At 37.4% G+C, this 21,563-nt stretch overlaps 1 protein-coding gene across 1 annotated transcript in view; it reads left to right on the forward strand.

Annotated features, from left to right (window-relative positions):
- Positions 1 to 4,889: 4,889 nt before the first annotated feature.
- FARS2 (phenylalanyl-tRNA synthetase 2, mitochondrial) overlaps positions 4,890 to 21,563 on the forward strand; it is a 200,896-nt gene continuing 184,222 nt past the window's right edge. Inside the window, exons 1-4 of the mRNA XM_017838794.1 lie at positions 4,890 to 4,906; positions 9,048 to 9,160; positions 13,628 to 13,744; positions 17,269 to 17,904. Of these exons, the coding sequence (XP_017694283.1) occupies positions 17,287 to 17,904 (618 nt within the window). The 5' untranslated portion in view covers positions 4,890 to 4,906; positions 9,048 to 9,160; positions 13,628 to 13,744; positions 17,269 to 17,286. The remainder of the gene's footprint in view (positions 4,907 to 9,047; positions 9,161 to 13,627; positions 13,745 to 17,268; positions 17,905 to 21,563) is intronic.

A 21,563-nucleotide genomic window follows, 5' to 3' on the forward strand; every position in this document is an offset into this window, starting at 1 on the left:
GTTTGTCTGCCATCATATTTCTTGCTATACAAAAAATGGCTGAGAAATTTTGTTGTAGTAGAAAAGGAACATTGTTGTGTTGTGTTTTGTTTACTGATAGTACACAGCTAACTGACTGTCAGTGAGCACTCAAACTTTGTTTTTTAAAATTGCTGTGAATATTTGTACTTCTGCCAGTTAATCCAAGAGTAGGAATGCCAATGAGGGGAATAAAATATGGAAAATAATGTTGTGTTTTATATAGCAACTACCATAATCTAGAATGTTAAAGCACTTACTAAATAGATGCTGAAATGGATAAAATATGACAGTGCCTGTAAGCAAATACATCACCTGCTAAGCTTTCAGCGATATAACTGGCATAAAGCCATAAGCACCATTAAAGCTGCTACTAAAAGAAAGACTTGGCTAGATCTCTAAGGAATAAGCCCCTATTATGTGTTTCATTAGAAAATTTGTGACAATGATCACAGAAATTATAACAAACCAAAACAAGACTGGAAAGACTGTAAGATACTGACTAGTCTATTCTTTAGCCCCCATAGCAGGCTGAATTTTACACCTGTTTTTTTTTAGCACAGCTGTTTAGAAATCTGCATGAAATAATAAAACTACAATGGGGTCTGCATAAGCCCTTTCTTACAATATGTCACGGAATTTGTAGAAAGACTTCTCCCTATAACTGAAATACAAATTTTTCTAACTTTGGTTTTGGTAGGTGAATTGCTATATGTCCTAACCAGGGTACAGTAGAGACAAGTTTATTCCATAGAGAAGTCAACTTTCTGACAGATCTGATGATGATGGATCGGCCATTTATTTGTTTCTTCTTTAGGCTAAATGGTCCTAGTATATACTGCCTTTCTACATAATTCCTTCTTTGAGACTTCTGGTAATTTCTCTTACTGTCATTGGTCTCTTCAAATTGCTTCACATTTTTTATAAATGTTATGCCAAAATTTTGACTCATTTGTTCCTTCCTGCTAAACAGTAGGACAGGAGTGCTTCCTATTTTATGTAGTATATATTCCTGTTTATACTCCTGTATGATGGCTTTTTGTTTTTTTTTAAATCACATTTTGAACTTATGTTGAGCTCATGGTTTATTACAACCCTTGATTCTCCTCTGAAGAAGCTGCTGTCTAGCAGCATATTTGCTGTGCTGCAGGTGTGCAACTGACTGCCAAAATACAGAAACTTGCACTTACTGCTGACGAATCCTTCTGTTACTTTTCTGACCAATTCTCTAGTCTGACAGAATAATTTCGAGTTGCAGCCCTGTTATCAGCATACCTGCAGTGTTTGCTCTTGATTGGCAGATTTAAGCCCAGTGTCCTCTGCCCAGTTGTGTAAGCTGCTAATGAAAACACTCCCTGAAATTAGACCAATTAGATCCTTGAAAAACCCACTAGGTACACCTTCTTGGTTTTGATAGAGATAATAACAATTTTTTGGGGTCATAGAATCAACAAATTTTGCCTTCATTCACTAGAAATTTCATGTAGAAAATGCCTGCTTATTAGAAAGCATATGTGAGGGAGTCATCTGCCTTTCCTTTGGTAATACAATCTGGAAAAAGGGAAATTAGGAATCTTGTGGTTTCAGGCATGGGCTGTCTTTTCCCCACTATTTCTCGGTGGGATAGAATAAAGGTTGAAATTTTGAATGATCTGCTGGTGCGTAAGACAGAAGTAGGACTAGTTATTTGTATGTGCAAAGTAGGACTTGATTGTTGAGAAATGATCTCATAGCATAGAAAATAAAAGGTGGAGGTGCTTTTTTGCACACTAGTAGCTGCCAATAGTTGGATGATGACAGGAGGATATTCTGAGGCCGTTTGAGTAGCTTTGATAGTCGGGTTTATGTTTTGGACTCCTGTAATTAATTACTGTGTGCTTGTAACAATGCAGGTCACAGTTGCTAGAGAAGAGGTAAATATGAAAGTATCCTTTCAAATATCAAAAAATAGTCTTTTGTTTCACAACTTAACCTTTCACTTTTTCACTGGTGAATACTTTGTGTCATGGAATATATATGTATGATTTATTTGACATTTGTATCTATAGAAAGAAATATGGCAGGGGCTAAATTGTATGTCATGAAGCATTATGTGACATTCTGAAAAATACACAGAATTCAATGTTGGGGGTTTTTTTTGTGTGTGTGGAGAGAGACAGCCAAACACAGCAGCATGACTATAGCTGGATATAAAGTCATCAGTATTCTTACTGTAGTGTTTTACTGGTGATGTCTTGTTTGCCTGTGGAATTGAAACAAACACTGATTAAGATGAATCCAAGTCTGCTGATATTTACACTAATTGCCCACAGGTTGCTCATGATAAAGTTGTGATTTTTGAGTGAAATGGTAGAAGTCAGCATGGCAGTTGTACTGACTGCACTAAATTTGATGCTCGTGGAACTTAAGCTGAAGAAAGTGTGGGTACCGTTAGGATGGAATAATTATTTGAACAATTGAATGCAAGACATTCATATGAAGATGTAATGTTATTTACACAAAATATCTTTGAGCGTACCTGGTATGTCAGAAGGCTGTGTTCTAAAGTTCTCAGATTTGAGTTCAGGCCTTAAGGTGCAAATTCCTACTGTGTGAGGTACATCTAGTGCAGCATTCAGGCATCAGAACTGTACATGATTTTATAGTTATCTTTGTAAGGCTTACCTGGCAATGAGTTGGGTGCCACCCTTCTGCAAAGTGGTGAATTTCAGCTTGAAGTGTGAATATGTCATCTTCAGACATACCAAAAGATACTTTTTTTATCATTTATTTCCCAATTTACAGCGAACTTTGAAAAAGGGCAACAGAAAGTGCCTCAGGTTAAAAGACCAATGAAATTTAGCTCTTCTTTTTCTGATGAAACATTTTGCTTTACCCACTTTACATGGTATCAAATTTAACATAATAACAGAGAAGTAATTTGAAAGTGTAAGACAGTAAAAGCCATTTCCCTAGTTTTCTACTTTGTTGTGAGAAGAATTTAAGGGAAAAATGTCTAATTTAGTGCTTTATAGTTATTTTATTTTAAATTCATGTAGTGCTAAAGAAGACTGAATGCCCACAACAGGTTTATGACAGCAATGATAATGCAGGAAGCTACATTTCCCCTGCTTCTATCTTAATTAAACAGCATCAGCCTGGAAGCAAGAGGTTGTAATTTGTTATTATTTTTTATATTTTCCGTCTCCCTGTACCCAGTATTGGATCTTCTGCTGTAATTATGAACAGAGGTGCTGACTGTAATGATGTATTTTATACATGATTTTGCAATAGTCTGTGATTGAAGGTCCCTTCACTGGATGTAATTCTTCTTTAACTGATGTTGAAATGTTAACATCATGCCATGGTTGCTTTCCTTTCCTTTGAGCTGTGTTTCTTGGTAGCTCTATAGTAATAAGTAAATACGAATTGAAAAGACAGACTTCCGTTTCATTCAGCTTAAATTCAAGTCTTCACATCTCTTTGGTAAACTTGCAGTAAACTCACTCAGTTTTTTTTTTCCAAATAACATGCCTTAAAAAAACAAAGTTCATTTTTTGTGACATTGCTCTTCAGCTTTGCAGAAAATTTAAACATTCCTATCCAGTCTATTGATCCTTATTTATCAGTTCTGTGGTGTCAAGGAGTGAACTACACACTGAAAGCAATCAGCAACTGTTTGAGTCAATCTAATTATTCTACTCTGTCTCCCAGCAGATGACAGAGAGAAGAACTGGAAAAAGAGGGTTTTCAGCCCTGACACCAGTGAGTGCATTGGAATGGCAGAAAATTAAATGCCATAAAGGCCCAGCGTAGCAGCTTTAACTTTCAGAATTAAAAAAAACTTCATCGTGAGACTTTTCATCCTTGGCTTGGTTACCTGATAGATTTTATGGAAATATTTCTCAACAAAGTTTAGTTGTTCTACCATGTCTAAGTAAATGTCAAAGGCAGCAGTTGGACATTCAGGGTTTTATGGTGGGTTGACAGAAAATAATTGTAATTAAAAAGTCCCAAACAACATTCCCCTGTCCCAACCCCAAACAACAAAAAAATGATGTCAAATAATTTAGACTGAATAATAAAGGATCTGATAATTTAAGAATGTTTTTCAGCCCTTATGTTATTCACTGAAATGTTTTAGCTTCATGTGAGTAATTTTGTTTTAAATAGTATTTGGTGTTCAGTCTGGCTTTAGCTAAGAACAGACCCCAAAACAGCTTTAGAAATGTCTGGGCTGTCATGTGGTTGGAACAGAGCAGAGTCCTGCAACATCATCCAGCTGAGCACACATCTTGGTGTGGCTGGAGGGTGGTGAGGGTATGTAAACAACTGGAAATGTTTAGTTGTAATTTACAAATATTAAATTACGACGTGCAGGTTTATTTTAGAGGCACAGAAGTTAGATGTTTACAATTATGCATTGAAATCTTTACCGTTTTGATTACTTGTTTTTGACTAAATTGGGAGTTCACATATGGGCATTAAGTCAGGTTCATCAGATATGATGAATATGATTTTGTCTACTCAGCCTCAAAAGTAAAGTCCAATATTCATATTTTAATGTTGCTTAGAAAATGAGATGATATGCTATGCTAGACCAGATTTGGTTGTATCAAATAACAAGCTGGACAAATTTCCTGTAATTTTTTTGGTTCTTTGAGTATACATAGAGTAGCAGCATGAAAATAAAATTAATATTTTTTAAAGACCCAATAAGGTAACTACAGAGAAAAAAACCCCCCAAAATATAACCAGTCAATCCCTATGTTGGTTACGTGAGAGCTTATATTTGGGAAATTGAATCGGTGAACTAGCAGGTACAGATAATAAAACAAGTCTAAACCATCATTTTTATTTAATAGGTCTGGGCAGTCGTCCCTGGAACTCCAGGAATTTAATATAAAAGGTTCGTAATGAAAAAATGTTAGTACACATCATAAATCTATGGCTGTCTGAGTTAGATGTTGTATAGATGCTGGTTATGTTTTCCTTTGCTGAGTAAGAACTGATTGCCCTTACCTGTAGCTCATTATAGCAGTAGTCTCTTAGTTTTTATGTCTGCAAGGGAGAGGGACTGTGGCCATGCCTTTAATCTTGAACTAACTCATTGTGACCTTCCAGGTCCTGCATAGTTGATTCTGGCGTCAGCAAGTCACTGTCTCCTGCCTTATTGCACATTTGAGACCTGCATCTCTGTTCAATAATGATTTGGTTTCAAAGCATATTATAATGCTTTTAAATTAGACTGTCAATTTGCTTTCTGTGTGCCTACTGGTAATGGTAAAGATTATAATGTAGGATTATTTAGCACTAGTATGTGGTATCTGTCACTACTGACCTCACATTTCTTTCTGATTGCCTATACTGGTGCCACCAGGCATGACAATTTTCCTTTCTAGGTGCTGTATCTTCATATTGCATCTCTAGTCTGCCTTTCATCAATGACTACTACAGTGGTAGCAACACATGGTGTAGGAGACATCTTCTTTGCTGTTTCATGACATTGGTTAGATTTGCTTTCTTTTTCCTTTTCTACCAAGTTGTCATGGGCTTTTTTTTGAGCTCTGCTGAGCTCTTGGACCTTGGTTCTGCAAGACTCTTCAGCAAATGCTCACTACTGTGCCAGGCCGGCGCCAGGTGCTTTGGCCCCAGCAAAGCCAAATCATAAGGCTGATGGCATTCTGTGGCTTTTGTCTAGGTTTTCACTGGTAAATATGATTTAAAAACTCTATTGTCTGCTTTAGATCTCATTATGTATTGTGTTCGTTTGAATCTCAGATGACTCTTAGTTCTAACAACTGATACAGGAGAGACAACCCACCATGTAATACTCTTTTCCCTGGCTGGACTGGCAGGCTGACATGATTCACTCTGCATGATCTGAGGCAAGAGCAGCAGCACAGTTAGATGCAATGTGAAACTTTCTCAAAAGAGGCACCTAACAAACAGAGTTTGGTAGATGACAAGTTGACCATGAGCCAGCAGTGTGCTCTTGCAGCTAGTGGTATCCTGGGATGCCTCAGGAAGAGTGTGGCCAGCAGGTTGAGAGAGGTAATGCTGCCCCTTGGCCCTAGTGAGGACACATCTGGAGTGCTGTGTCCAGTTCTGGGCTCCTCAGTACAAGAACAACAAGGACCTACTGGAGAGGGTCCAGTGAAGGGCCACAAAAATGCTTAGGAGTCTGGAACATCTCTCTTATGAGAAGAGACTGCGGGAGCTGGGCCTGTTCAGTCTGGAGAAGACTGAGAGGGGATCTCATCACTGCATGTAAATATCTCAAAAGTTGGTGCCGAGGGGATGGTGGTAGACTCTTTTCGGTGGTGCCCAGCGACAGAACGAGGAGTAATGACCATAAACTAAAACACAAGAAGTTCCACCTCAACATGAGGAAGAACTTTACGGTTCAGGGTGGCAGGGCACTGGAAGAGGCTGCCCAGGAAGGTTGTGAAGTCTCCCTGTCTGGAGACATTCCAAACCCACCTGAATGCATTCCTGTATAACCTGCTCTAGGTGATCCTGCCTTGGCAGAGGTGTTGGACTAGGGGATCTCCAGAGGTCCCTTCCAACCCTAACCATTCTGTGATTCTGTGATATAATTTCCTTATTGAAGTAAATGCTGTCTTTGGTTCTGGTAAATGTGGTGAGCAGAGGTGAAATCCTATTTAGAAGAAGACAATTTGTGAATGCCATGTTGGATTGCAGGCCAACCCTGCTATAGGCCAGGTCCAGTAGCAATAGTCTGTCCCATACCCCTTCACCCAGATTGTTGCTTTCTTCTCTCATATCCCTGTTTGCCTTAATAGTGCTTCATTTATATACCTTCCCATCTTCCCTAAATGTCTTCTACCTCTCCAGTTGATCTTTCCTGGTCATGCTAAATACGTAATTGTAGTTACAATGTCATTGAAGTTTGAGCCGCAATACAGACAGAGCAATGACTCTGTAATTCTTGCTCAAGGAATGTAGGTTTGAGCCTTAAAGTTCTGCACATTCAGGGAGAAGGTTGTTTCAGTGGTAATAACTCAGTATTTCTGAACTATTCAGCTTGGTTCCTAAAAAGCAGTTTTGGCAAGCTGCTTTCAGAAGGTTTTGATTCTATTCACAGTAGCCATTATACATGCTAAAATGTTGATAAAATGATATTGCAAACAACAAAAAAATTCTGAACATGGAGAAAAATGACAATGTAATCAAAACAATTTGGAAAAAAACCACACCAATGTATTCAAGTACAGTGCTTTTGACTTGGGAGCTGCCGGACTAATGGATATAAATAATGCAATGCTTTTCCCATGAGGGTATTGTAGAGCTTAATTGGTTAATGGCTGAAAAGCACTTTGAAATCCAATGTAGATATATGGTTTGGAAGAGCAGAGTGCTGCTTAATGAAAGTCTAAATGGTTCTGCATAACACTGTTCTGGATATATGTCAGTGTGTCCAATTGGTGTCAGTGGTGATTGAATCCACGGATCACATTGTTGGACATATTTAACATTTGGCAAAGTGACTATGGCTATGTTTTGGTAAACCATCATACATTATTACTTTGCTTTATTTGCTAATAGGACCATCTTCTTTTTAACAAAAATTTTAGATTACTTTTTAATATACGATGATGCTTTGCATGCTTTTCAAATTTGCTTACAGTAAAAATTAGCGATGTCCCTTTAAAAACTAACCCTTCAAATTTATTATATAAAGAATGCTATATAAAATTATAGTATGCCTGGCCCTAAAACATACTTATATTAAAATTATATGAAAATTTATGAATAAATATAAAACATGGAGTCTGATGGAAACTTTTTTAATCCTTTTGTTTTGCAAGTTCCTGTTATGAAGAAATGATACTTGGAAACTCAGAGAACTGATTTAGATCTTTAGTCTGTTTAGGGAGTATAGATTTTAACATGTGATTTGACAGAGTGGTCAAATTTTGTCTTTGTTTTTCTTATTTGCAAAGAACATCACTAGAATAAATGTTTTGAATGAATCAAGATTTGAAAACATGAATTCTAGACTGAGAGCAGCTCACAGTCCCTTTCAGAAGTTAGTATCTGTTATTACTAATTCTGAATCCGATGAATTTTTATATTTAAATATTCCCATTCATTAACTTATTGTTTTCTTCCAAAGCTTATGAGTATGGACAAGCAAATGAAAATGATTTTTTTTTCCTTCCCCTTTTCTCTTTTAAGTGCTTAGTTTGTACTGCCCTAGCTTGGCATCTTATTATTAGCCTCTTTGTGTGGCTGCCAAGGTTTATTGCATAATTTTCTTGACAAATGGCTTAGTCATTAATATTTCAGCTCTGTTCCTAACAACCTCAGAGAAGTGGTATGCCCCAGGCAGGTAAATGTAGTGCCTTCCTTAGAAGCCTTCTAATCTTTTCCTTAAATGCTTTGTCAGAGCCCATAACAGATAAATGAAGATGCAGTTCAAACTAGGGATGACTTATTTGTACACACATAACCATACATTTTCTAACTAGGAGGTCTTGGACTGCAGTGGAGTTTCCACTGCAAGCATCTGCATATTCTATTCTTTATCCCTACTGAAATCTGTGAGACTTATTGATTCTGAAGTAAAATCCGTAGAGATATTTGTGTCTGTCTTTCTTTTTTTGTTGAAATATGCTGTTGAAAAATGCATAGTCCTGATAAAGGCTCTGTCTGTTCACACTTTCATTATTTCTATAACAGAGACACACCAAGGAATGATAGTCAAGCTGAGTCAGAGTTTGAGTTGAGATCAAGTTCACATCACAGCTAGGTCTGAGGTGTGGAACTCTGGTGATATTTTGGCTCAAGATCATAGCAAATTTGTGAAACTGATCTCTTTAAAGGTTGATGTGACAGAAAATTGATGTGACAGAAAACTTACAATTCTCCTGCTGCTATTTAGGGTTGAAACATCATAAAAAAGGCTTGTTCGATTTAAATATTGATTGCATACATACTATAACCATGAAATAACTCACTGATCTAAAATATTAATTATATTTTTTATTTCATAATAATACTGAAATTATTCTTTTAAACTAGAGTGTGTTGGCTAAGGTATTACTAAGGAGGGCATCTGGAGATCTGTGGTAAGTCATGGATTTCCCTAGTTCTTCTGAAGAATGGACGGAGAATCATTACTGCAGGGAAACAACAGGTAAAGCTGAAGACTTTTTCTCGTTTGTGGATGAACTGAGTGATTCATGTTAGCTGCCTCCTCTGGCATGACGTGTCTCAATCATTCTGTTTTCTTACTATTGAGTGGACTGGGTTTGTTTCTGAGGCATCAGAAACTTGGGTTGTTGGGCATGTTGAATATTTTGCAGCTGAAGTTTAAATGTAGCCCATTGGGTAGCATGTGCATTGTATCTGGGTGTGTAAGATGTTGCTGAGTTTCTTTCTGCCATTTCCCTGGAGGAGGCAGGCAATCATTATTTGATTGGTGAATGACACCTTCTAAGTTGAAGGATATCTTCTTTGTCTGCCACAGGCACCTCCAAAGGGCTGGGCTGCTGTTGCCATTGCTGGGAAGGATCCAGCCCTTCTGGTGGCTGTGCTTGAGTGGTTGAGCCATTCTGCCTGCAGTTGTAGAACTAAAGCATATACTTATAGCTTTATATTTTTCTGCAGTGTATTGCAGTGTGCTGCTTCACCTCACAGAGATCACCAACACGTGGTAACACACCCAGAGGTGACTTTCTCTATGTGAGAAGCAGGGCTGAGGTTCAGGAGGTTCTGCTGTTTAAGGGATGCAGTCTGCACCACACATGTGGCCCCCCAGACTGCAGAGTTTTTCTTTTATGGTGTAGTATTTTGCATTACCATAATAGAAATTATTTAGGCTTGAAATTAATTACTTAAACTTCCTTGGCTATCCTTTGCACTGTTACCGAGTCTACAGATCCAATTCTTGGTATTTAATAACTGACTTCATAAAAGTTATTGCTCTCTCCTCTTGTTAAGGCAGGATAAGGTCTTTATTGTTCAATTATGCCCAAATAGTGTAGTTAATCCATGAGAACTAAGAAAGTACACCACTACACATAAATACAGCTAATATTTAATTTCTAAACAAATTTATTTGTGCTCAGATGAAATTCTGTAGGAGTAAAATTCTTGTTGGAATATGCCTCTGTAGAAAAATACAGATAATTGAGTTGCAGATATTGAAGATAAAAAGAAGACAGAAGAGGTAGTGGTCAAATCTTGACTACAGTGAGGATTTTGTAGGTATTTGAAAGTCTCTGTCCCTTTCATCTGACAGTTATTTACAATATGTCTTCTAACGCAGAAAGCTGTTTGGCAACATTTTCAAGGTATTGGAAAAAGAATATTCCCTCAGCAGCCAAAGGTAGTGTTTTTTCAGATTGCATTCCATGAGAAATGGATATATTTAAAAGCAGGAGACACATTTGAAAATATTTAAGAATGATTTTTGCATTGCCTTTTCACAGTCTGTAATTTGTAATATAATATATTCAAAATGTGTTTGGATAATGAGGATTTTCCCTTAAAATATGGAATCCACTATTAGCTGTTTTGTGTCCTTGTGGAGAAAGGGGAGATCACAGGTATGTCAGCAGGAGCTCAGGTTCACAGCTGCTTTATTTTCAGTAGTATTGTGTGCCTTAGTCATAGATGGCACACTATTGAAAGCTATCACTAAAAGACCTTATTGCCATTTCTTCAGTAAATGACAGAGTCTGTTTTAATTTGTGCAAAAATAAATCAAGAAATAATTGATGTATAAATGAGAGAAAAACAGATATTGTTTCTGAGGAGGGGTGATTTTCCTTAATTTAATCTACCGTCATGCATATATATATAATTTTTTTTTCAACGATAATGAAATCATTGAATTTCCTCTGAATTTGCTTGATTTGCTTTTATTCATCCATTTTTTTTCGGTCTAACTGAAAATAGTATGGTTAGACAGTTCACCTTAAACTTCTGAATTTTGCATATTAGGGAGTTTGGTGTCTTTCCATCCCCCCAGACATCTGAATTTGTTAACTTCTATTGTCAATTACGGTGTATACTTTTCTCTTTTGGAAAATTGTATACTGTCTGACTAGCAATTTGATGTACCTGATTAGCTTGCTGATCACAAATTCCAGTGTGTGGATATTCTACTTCTGAACTGCTTAAACCACATTCACTGCAGGTTGTCTTGAAACCTGATTATGGCAGTCTTTGAAACAGTCTAATACCAGCTTGACAGCACAGCTACAGAGTTTGCAAGTGTTTTGGCTACTGAAATGCATTTTTCCTGTCTTGAATCATATATCTGGAAGCATTATCCTTTTAGTAAGTGGGAAACTTATGAATAAATCTGAACAATCCTGGAGTGACACTGTTTATCAGGGGAACTAGAGCCTTTGGGAGACCGCATGGGGAACTGAAACTTGTTGCAGTGGGATGACATTTGTCATCATTTGGAATATCCAACCTGAATCTGAATGGGGAGTGGATTCAAGGGATGATTCAAAAAGTTTTGAAAACTAGTGCTTGCCTAGATGTGTGTTTCTTTCTCCAAAGACTTGCTGCTCACTATGACTGACTTTAGCCATTCTTGCAGTCCTAAAGAATGGTAAAGGTGTTTGAAGGTGGGCCTCAGAAGTATGGACCACATTTTCTGTGCTTGCCTTCAGGTGCTCATGTATGTAAGACAGGCCATGAAATGCTGGCTTTTGTTCAGACAATAGGCGTCTTCTGGATTAGTGTAAAAGGAGCGTGGTTGCTAATACCTTTTATTTCATATTTAAGAAGTTCTTATATGTAGCACTGAGAGAAAGCAGGGTCATGCCTTATCCCAGAAAGGTTTTTTTTAGTTTTCTTTCTTGATATTGCAAGCCGCAAAATGTTGCCGAAGGTGACATCATGATTAATGTATCACCGTTACAGTGCAGTCAGCCAGCCAACTTATGAAACATTTTTGCTTCAGTTAAGAGAAATAACAAAATAAAAAAAAATAAGTTATTCTCTATGTTTCATGGAACTTGCTGACAGATTATAAACTAGATGAGCTCCAAGTATATGAAAAAATTAAGAGCCAAATAGTTGAAGGCTATGTTGTCTTGCCAATGCTTGGTAGTGCTTGCAGCATTTTATTCGGTTGGTTGTTCAGCCATCATCAGGGGCATCTAATAATGTTCTGCCCTGGGAAGGTTAGGTTCTACAATGCATCCATTCTAAGTTAACTGTAAGACTATTTCAGAGGTCTGTGTGTGTTACATAAATTCAGCATGCTTGGTAACATTGAAAGTCTGTTCTAGTGTGCAACAGTATATCAGCATTTTAAAATGAGCAAGAAAGAAATCTGAGCTTGTTATTAGTATTGCATGCAAAATAATTTATGTTGTATCCTATGCTATATAGATATGGTCATGGCAATACAATGATATTTGCTGCTGTAAGCCTGCATAGTTTTCAAAACTAAAATTCAATGCTTAGCTAAATTGCTAAGCAGACTGGTAAATGTCCAATTTTAGCAGCCTAACATATGTTTATAGTTTTTGTTTTAACATATGCTATGTTGGTTGAACTCCCCTCCCCACACATACGGTAGATAAAAGCTGTCACATCACAAAATGGTGGCAGCCCAACTTTTCTAACATTTTCCATGGCACTTCAGAGTCTTGCATTAATTAGCTATTCTTGGATAGGAGACAGACTCTCATCTTCATAGAATTTTGGTTTCAAACCCGTCATGTACTTGAGTTTATGTATGCAGTAGCCCATCTGTGTTTCTGCAGCCATAAGCTGTAAAAAGCACAGGGCATAGAGAAAAGCAGTCAGCAAGAGTGAGGCTGCCCTTGGCTCCTGGACAATAATACCTAGCAAATGGCCATGAAAGCAGCCCCATTTGGTTCACTGTGGCTCTAGTTTGCTCAAACAGGAGAGTTCTTTCTCTTCCACTTCTCTGTGAGAGATGAGTGAATAAAACAACGCTGGTGCACAGCCCTTATTCTTTTCATTGTGAGCTGCTAAACTACCCTTCTTTTGTCCTCCTTTTTCAAGACAATTTCACCAAGTCTGTGATTCTTTCCTAAACCGCAGTTGAGTTGAGGGGAATTGTGACAAATACCACTGCAGCTGTGATAATGCTGTCTTAATCCTTGCTGCACTGTGACATGGAAACCTGGATTTAAACATGAAAGGACATGCTGTAACAGTACAGCAGTATGATCCCTTATCACATCAAACTGCCTTTTGCATGTGCTCCAAAATCATGATATTTGTCTGATGTACTCTGTGTGCCATTTCCCTGTTGTTAAGTTCTTGACTGTGGTGTGCTTCAACATGTGTACTGTCTGCTGAGCCGCTGCATGGGGTGGTTGGTTTTCTGTGGGGGATGAAGGAACCTTGTCCATCAAGTGAAACTGCTGTAGATATGTCACAGGGTCTGTGGTAGAGGACTGACATTGGCAAGTGCGGTCACATCTGTGCTTGGTCTATGCACAGCATGGACAGAGTTGTTCTGATTCCTTCATCCCTGGGTGGCATGGGTGCTACCTCCTGCCCTCTGGTCTGCCTTGAAGCTGCTCTAAAGCTTCTACCCATGTGCAGGCATAGTTCCAAATGTATTGCCACAATGTAATGTATGATATCATCCCTCTCAAAGCTCTGAGTTCCTGCACTTGTATTACACATCTCGGTATGGAGATTGAGGGACTTGAGGCCCATGGAGCTTCAGATGAGCTGCTGAGGGACCCTGGAATGTGTTGGTGGCAGTGTCTGGGTAAGTATCTGTGTAATAGGAGATCACCAGCCTGGTGCTTGCATGTCCTCCTGCAGTGTTTTGAGAAGCCCCACCAGGAGCTGCTGGCAGGGCAGCCTGCTTCCAAAGCCCTACATCAGCTCCCAGCTGTGAGTTGGAGCCACTGTCAGGCCAGAATGCGTGACCCACTGGTAATGCTGGTGGAGTGCTTTACCATCCTTGGATTGTAGATGCCAGTGGTGGTTGTTCAATGTTTATTTCCCGTTTATGTACTTGTTTTCAGCTACAGGACCTGCAGCTGCTGTTTGGCTCGCTGTGCTTGTTAGCTGGCTGGCAGTCCTTTCTGTGGGATTCAGGTTTTGTCAGTGTGCACAGAAACCAGTTTTGTTTCACTGCCAAATAATAAGCATCGTGGAAATAAAGAAAGAAAATTATAAATTTAAACTGTTTTTTTGTAGATGTTTAGGTAACTGTAGACAGAAATAAATAGACATAAATAACTGTCTATTTGTTATTAAGTGAACATAAGTAATTAGTGTGTTCTTAACACTGGGTATGTATTGGTACGAGAAAGGTAAAAAGATGTCTTTATTTTCCAGTATTGGTCTCCACCTTGGTAAACGTTATTTCGATTTGAATATTTTGTGTACGGTGTACAGAGTGTAAGCATGTTTTATTTTCTTTCTTCTCTGTGGCTTCTCTCCCCAAATGTAAGTTATGACCAGCTGAGTTGGACTAAGTCCAATAGCATCTTTCTGTAAAGGTCCTGGGAAAAGAATACATGGGTCTGTGGTGAGAGAGGGAAGCAGCAGAGTGTTGGTGAAGGACTTCAGTGTTGCTGGTGCTCTCTATGATACCATGTCAATGGCTCCTTTAGAGTATGTTTGCTGTTGTTTGCAGTACTTGGACGTTGGATAACTCATCAGAAAACATTGGATAACTGTAACTTTTTTTCCTTACTGCTCACAGTAGATTTTGCTTCAGATTAGAATAATAATACAGGTAATAATGCCATTTAACTATCTAAGGCACAAGCATAATGTTAGGATGAAAACTCTGATACAACTTCTTCTGTAGTTTTTTCTCCCGTACAGGTTTGTGAGGAGTATATATCACTTGCTCAGAAAAATTAGTGTTTCTGAACTATCAGGAACCGATACCAAAATGTTGCTCATTACAAATACTGAAATATCAGATAGGCCCTTAGAGGTGTATACATTAGAGTTTCCCTGATAAATAATGAGTCTTAAAACAAACAGACGAACAAATAAAAATCTCCCCTCCCCAACACTTATGGATCACATTCTAATTTCTCTTTCCATAGATTTATAATCATGAGAACTCTTTCTGTGGAAGTTCAACTTCTCATATGGTTGTCTGATTCTCAGAGGAATGATACTTAGGAAACCAGCAAATATCACGAGAATTACAATAAAGTCACGAGAGTTTTTTGTACGTTACAGTTATGTGTAAGTTTTGAATTGAATTTTTTAGAAAAATAAATGTATGGGCAGATGGTGATATTTAGTTAAGGGAAGCTGAATTCGTTATCTGACTAGAACTGGATATTTCAAGCAGCTGTTTAAAAATGAGAATTTTCTTTCCATGAAGGAGAACGTATGTTTCGGAAAAATGGAGCCTCTTCTCAGAATGTAAGACTGTCCCTTGTTTAGCCTGTGTCAGAGGGGTTTCTGTGTCTATGTGAATTCATTTATGGGTGAACTTTCTCAGTAATGGTCAATAACTAATTTGGTGAAATAGTTTTGTAAACTCTTAACTGCCCCCCCTGCCAAAGGCAGTCCTTCTTAAAGGTTTCAAAACTAGATAAAAGTTGAAGCTGCTCTTTACTTCTGAAGATATTTGACCAGAAAAAGGATTAAACCAAATATTATGCTGCCTGCCAAATTTAATTTCTGTCTACCTGACTTGCCTTTATTTTAATTGATTGAGATACAATTACTTCATGAAACAGACCCACAGAGAACATCTAGGCATAAGACAGAAGAAAGGAGGCCAAATGTGAACATACCCATTGTCTTTTACAGTTTTGGTTTTTTGTGACTCTATATTCTGCTATGTGTTTATTCTATTCGCATACATATTTTAAAGCACAACAATATGAAAAGTAATCTTAACTTGCTTGTTCTTTATTTACATTTGTTTCTCTTATGTTCCTGTGGAAAGTAAGATGGATTGTAATCCTAGCATAAAGATGGAAAGGCATCTCTTGAAAAGTGTGTTGTATTCATTGTTAATGTCTTGTCTTCCCCCAGTTCTTTAAGATGACTTTCACAGAAAACTCTTTCACCCAGGAAACCTGTGGCCCTCTATTTCTTGGTTCATAGGGAAATACAAGCCAGTTTGTTTGGAGCAGATGTCTTTACCCAGTGACTTAACTTCTAATACCTCTGTTTTCCCATTCTGTAATAAGGAAATTGTAATGCTTTAATTATTTTACTGGAATTTATGCTAATATTTCTGAAGCTCAACTATGGATTTTCAAGAAATTTTGCATTTCAAAATGGGCTAATGTATTTGGAGTGACCGAAAGGTTCATCATCCTCAAAACTGCTTGTTTTTTTAAGTCTCTCTTTGAACGCTGCAGAGTAATGCAGCTGTGTATGCATGAAACACAAAGCCTGTTTGTAAACAGGGAGGATGTGTAAAGATGGCCCTTTGATAGGAAATGAGTACTTCAGTCCAGACAACTTTAAGAATCTCATCACCTCATTTGCCTTCCTGATATCTGACAACCTTGTCTGCCCAGTACAGCAGTGGAAGCTGTGAAAATAGCCTTCCTGGGAACATGTGGAAAAAGGGATTTTGTGCTTGCCCCAAAATGTTAACACTGGTTCTGACTATATGGGGCCTTTATTGTGAATCTTGTGCAATACTCATATGTGAACTTAATGTTCTGTTTAGGTATAAATAAATGGCTTGTGGTCTAACCATCTGTTTGGTTTTTTTTCAAAGTGGTTCAGTAGTTTGAAAGGTTAAACTGGTTTCGTTTGGTGTTAAGTAAGAATTAGTGGTGATTGCAGTGTGTGCCACATACATCAGGTTGATCTGAAACGTGTTCTGCAGCTTCTGCTAATGGGGGGAGGTGATACAACAAGAAGTTAATGCTTGGGGTTTTATTATAAGCAAGTTCTGCCTGCCAAAGGCCACTGTTAAATTTGAGTTTCTGGAAGTAATGTTTGGTTATTGCCTCATATTTTAAGTGGATGAAAAATACAGTTTGAAAGAAGGTCTGATGTTTATTCAGCTGTAAAGAGCATTTTCTAGAACAGGGCTAAAGATAGTTCTGGAGTCATTAATACTGATGCAGTGATGCAGAAGCCTGATAATTGAATAAGATAGCCTAGCTGAAATTTGATCACAAGGGTATTTTCCTTCCTCTGAAGTCAAAACAGTGGTTTATAACAGAAACTTGGTCATACTAATCAAGCAGACATTTGGATTCATGTATACCTGAGATACTAGCAATTCCTACAGCAAGATTGCTGTTCCTAACTCAAATTTTAATTCTTTTTTTACTTCTCTAGATTATAAAAAAGTTCACAATGGCAATGCTGTGGAAGTTCATGAGAGTAGCTAAATATTCTAAAACAGCTTTATCACCAAAAGTAAAGGTAAGAGGAATTCCCACCCATTCAAGACATTCTTCATCCAAGTCTGTACCTTCAGATTTTGCTGCCAGTGCACCATGCTCAAATACTGTGGAACTGCTTGGTAAAACTTATCCTCAGGATGACTACAGCAATGTCACAGAGAAGATTCTTTCCAAGGTGGGGAAGAACTTGCACAACAGACAACATCACCCACTGTGGCTAATCAAGGAGCAGGTGAAGGACCACTTCTACAAACACTATATAGGACGCCGTGGGACTCCACTCTTTTCTGTTTATGATGGTCTTTCTCCAGTGGTTACAGTACAGCAGAATTTTGATAGTTTACTTATCCCTCAAAACCATGCCAGCAGAAGGAAAGAGGATAACTATTACTTGAATCGTGACCACATGCTAAGAGCTCATACATCAGCTCATCAGTGGGACTTGATACACTCTGGCCTAGATGCCTTTCTGGCAGTGGGAGATGTCTACCGCCGAGATACAATCGATAACACCCACTACCCGGTCTTCCATCAGATGGAAGGAGTTCGGCTCTTCTCCTGTCATGAGGTAAGAATTCTCTAGTTGGGGTGACAGAGACTTTGGATAAGTTGCGTGGTCTTGTGTTTGCTGCGAGCAAAGTTCATGCACGAAAGTGTATTACAGCAACACATGTTATGCTGTACATTGATAAAGATGGATCATGCAGTAATACTTTGAGAAAAATGTAGACAGAAAATGTTGAATTTGAAAACTATAGACTTCCCCAGAAAAATATGAAGAAATGAAAAGACAATATTATTGAAAGCTAAAAAACCATAACCTGAAAGGAAACAACTTGTTCAGTTAATGATCTGCACAATTCAATTCTATTTCTGTCACAGCTCTCTTCTGGTGAGATCACTTTACCAAAAACCTGTCAAATTATACTTGAAGGACTCATGGATGTGAGTTGTTACAGCTACATCCAACGTGCAGTTTTTACTGTTGTCTTTTTTCTTCTTTTAATAGCACTGACTGTAAATGAATGTCATTTTTAAGGTAATTTTCCTTTTTTCAGCTCATCCTAAAGCTGCATTGAAGGATTCTGTTGTAGCCAATCCTTATGTGTGTGTGATGCATACACAGTAAACTCATTAGAGTCCAGAAGCATCAGCTAAAGAGTTCTAGGTAGATGTCCAAGATTCTTAAGTTTATATATTTTGTTTGCACAGCTTGCATGTTCTGCAAATGCCTGGGTGTCATTAAGTACTCTGCTGCATCATTGATCAGTGGTAAATATAAGCCAGTTTGTTTTCCAAATAGTAATTGATTTGTATAATTTGTGTACGCTTGTAGCAGTACTGCCAAATTCACATTTCTATAACTAAAACTAGCTTATTCTAATAATACTGAGATGTAGACCGTTCTTAATGTGGTTGCCAATGGGTGACAGAAGCTTGGCAGGGAAGCCTGATGGGTTTGGATGCCTGAGGGAAAACCAGGGTAATCATAGAGCACTGCTTTTCTCTGTGATGGGAGGTGTTTGCACTGCCTGCACTGGTGTTTCCCACCTCATGTGGCCACTGCTTCCTCCAGTACAAACACATTCCTACCTCTGCAGGTGTTCTGTGAGCTGTGTGGTGTGGAATCCAGCGTGCAACTGCTTCTTTGGTAACCAGGAAATGGAAATCTTACAGACTTATTCGGTCTTCTTTATTTGCTGTTCTTTTCCCATAGGCCTACTTATGAATACAATCAGAGTATATGGAAAAAATGTATAACGCTATATTAAGAAAATACCATTTCTTGATGTTTTTTGTTCATGCCTTTTTTTTTTTTTAACTTGAGCAGAAATTCAGGCATTCAGATGTAAAGGTTTTATCTGCCACAAAATTATAACATCAACATTCTTGCAGGATGAAATTTCTGCAAATTTAGGTATGATTGATCTAATTATTGAAATCCTTGTTAATGAATATACGCCTTAAGGAATTTTAATCTTAATGACAGACTATTTCTTTCTATTCTACAAATTTAATAATAGGAATAGTAGGATTTTAATAACTGGGAACAGAGTAACAGAAATGTTCAGTGTCATATTCTTTCGAGAAAAATGCAATGTTTAACAATCTCATTCATTACACTGGAAATTGCTTGTTTCTTTTTATCTTCTTTCTTTCACCAAGAAAACAATTGAAATATTGGAGAACATTAATAGCTGATGGATTTGAAATTAGCTATGTGCTGGAAAATGTATCTGTCTCTCTAAAGAATGAAAGTCCATTGGACTTTCTATATTGATAAAGAAAGAATAGTGGTGTGGTGTACAATGCGTAAAGTCTTGTTTATTGGGCAACATACAGAAATTCTAAACCTGAGCATGATCTGAAGCATCCCTTTTTGCTTCAGTTCATGTTTAAATGTTGATAGAGCCTTGCCATATGTAACACTTTTTACAGTCATAATCACAAGAGCCTCGTGGAAAAAACTGAATGTGTAATTCTGAAATTTCACTGGGGACTGTTCCTGTGTTTTATATTCTGGTTGCCTGTTCAAAATAATCCACATTTAAATAATTCCAGGAGGAACTGCCTGAGCGGAACAAAGACTAAATAGAGGTAATACTACATGAGAGAAATATTCTAATAAGAATTTATTTGTACTCATGTTTAAATTGCAACCCACTGAGCAGAAATGTGTGAATGCCAAGGCCTGTTACCCTTGCTTCAGACTTTTCATTCATAATCAGGCTGCAATCTCTGGGAAGAGGAAATTTCCACGGTACCAAGGATCAGAATCTTTGGAACCGAGGGAAAAACTGTTGGCTCTTAGCTACAAGTGCTGTGTACATTTCATCTTATGGCCAATAGAGTAATTTTACACACTGTAGTCAAGACTAGGTTAAAACTCCTGCCCTGTATTCAGTATAATCTTCTTCATATCAAAGGTAAAGTCAACACAGTGGAAGTAAGAGCTGGAAAAACAAATTAGAGTTTGGCAAATTTACAGTGTTTATTCTGAGATGTTTGTGAGCTATTTGTTTCTCTGGCTATACAGTTTTTCATGATGGTTGGTTGATTATTTTTTAAAGAGAATGTTAATCTATAATTTAAAGATGGGCAGGTAACTGATGCTTTTCTGTGGCTTTGTTTGAGTGCAGATATTAAAGTACTAAAGAAATTACATCTTCCAAACTAACCTATTGCTAAAAGTTAGAATAATTCATGCTTAAATTTCTCATAAACTTTTAAAAAGTGTCCTTGGACTGGCTATCAAAGAACATTTGAAAATCTATTTAGACATGTTTTCAATATATTTAAAAATATTTTAGGTAATTATTACCTGAATGTAATATATAAAACAGTTAGAAATGAACTAATATAAATAGTTAAAACCAGAGCCAAAAATAGCTTCCTAGATCTGCTTCAGATCTGAACATAAAACAGTACCCCCAAACAGTCTTTCTTTTTTTATTATCCTCCTCCAGCATGCCTGTTTTTCTTCTGATGGTTGTTTAGATTTTTTTCCTTTCTATGGATTATGTTTTTTTCCCTTTTTTTAGTGTTTTGGACAGGCAATTTTGATACTGATGTAGTCAGATTTGAACTGGCTAACTTTCCTGGGTGGATTATAAAAGAAATTATTTCTCTGCTATGCCATTGTCTTTGATGCAGTTCCATAATTTATGGAAAAGAGAAAAAAAATCTCAATAAATTGCACTTTTTGCATGTCAGCCAGAAGAGGGAGCCAATATAAACCCAATGGCAGTCAATGAACAGCTTTCAGTTGATATAAAAAAATGTCTACACATCAGAAGGAGACTTCATACGGTGTTTTATAGTCTGTACTGAATTATACATAAATTTTAAGGGGAACAGATGCTAAAACATAGGAATCGCTCCTCTAATTCAGTAACCTTGTTCCAATGGAGGCCAATACCAGATTGTTTAGATGAAGAAATGCTTGTTTGTGCTAGAAGTAGTAGGGATAGATCTTTATTCTCCACTGAAATGTTTATGGTGGAAACGACAATTTTTTTTTAGGATACATTGTAAAAATGGTAAATATTCCAGTTACAAAGGACTACTCCTCCAAAACATTCTATATAAATGCAAAAAAAAAAAAAAAGAAGAGTAACTTCTAGTGTTTATATCCTGAAATGTAAAGAGTCTTAATCTAGGTAATATAAAAGGAGATTTTTCTGGCTGTCATCTAAATACATACTCCTTTCCTCATCTTCCCATGTT

This window comes from Lepidothrix coronata, unplaced genomic scaffold, assembly GCF_001604755.1.
Source record: "Lepidothrix coronata isolate B3197 unplaced genomic scaffold, Lepidothrix_coronata-1.0 Scaffold360, whole genome shotgun sequence".
Lineage (NCBI taxonomy): Eukaryota > Metazoa > Chordata > Aves > Passeriformes > Pipridae > Lepidothrix > Lepidothrix coronata.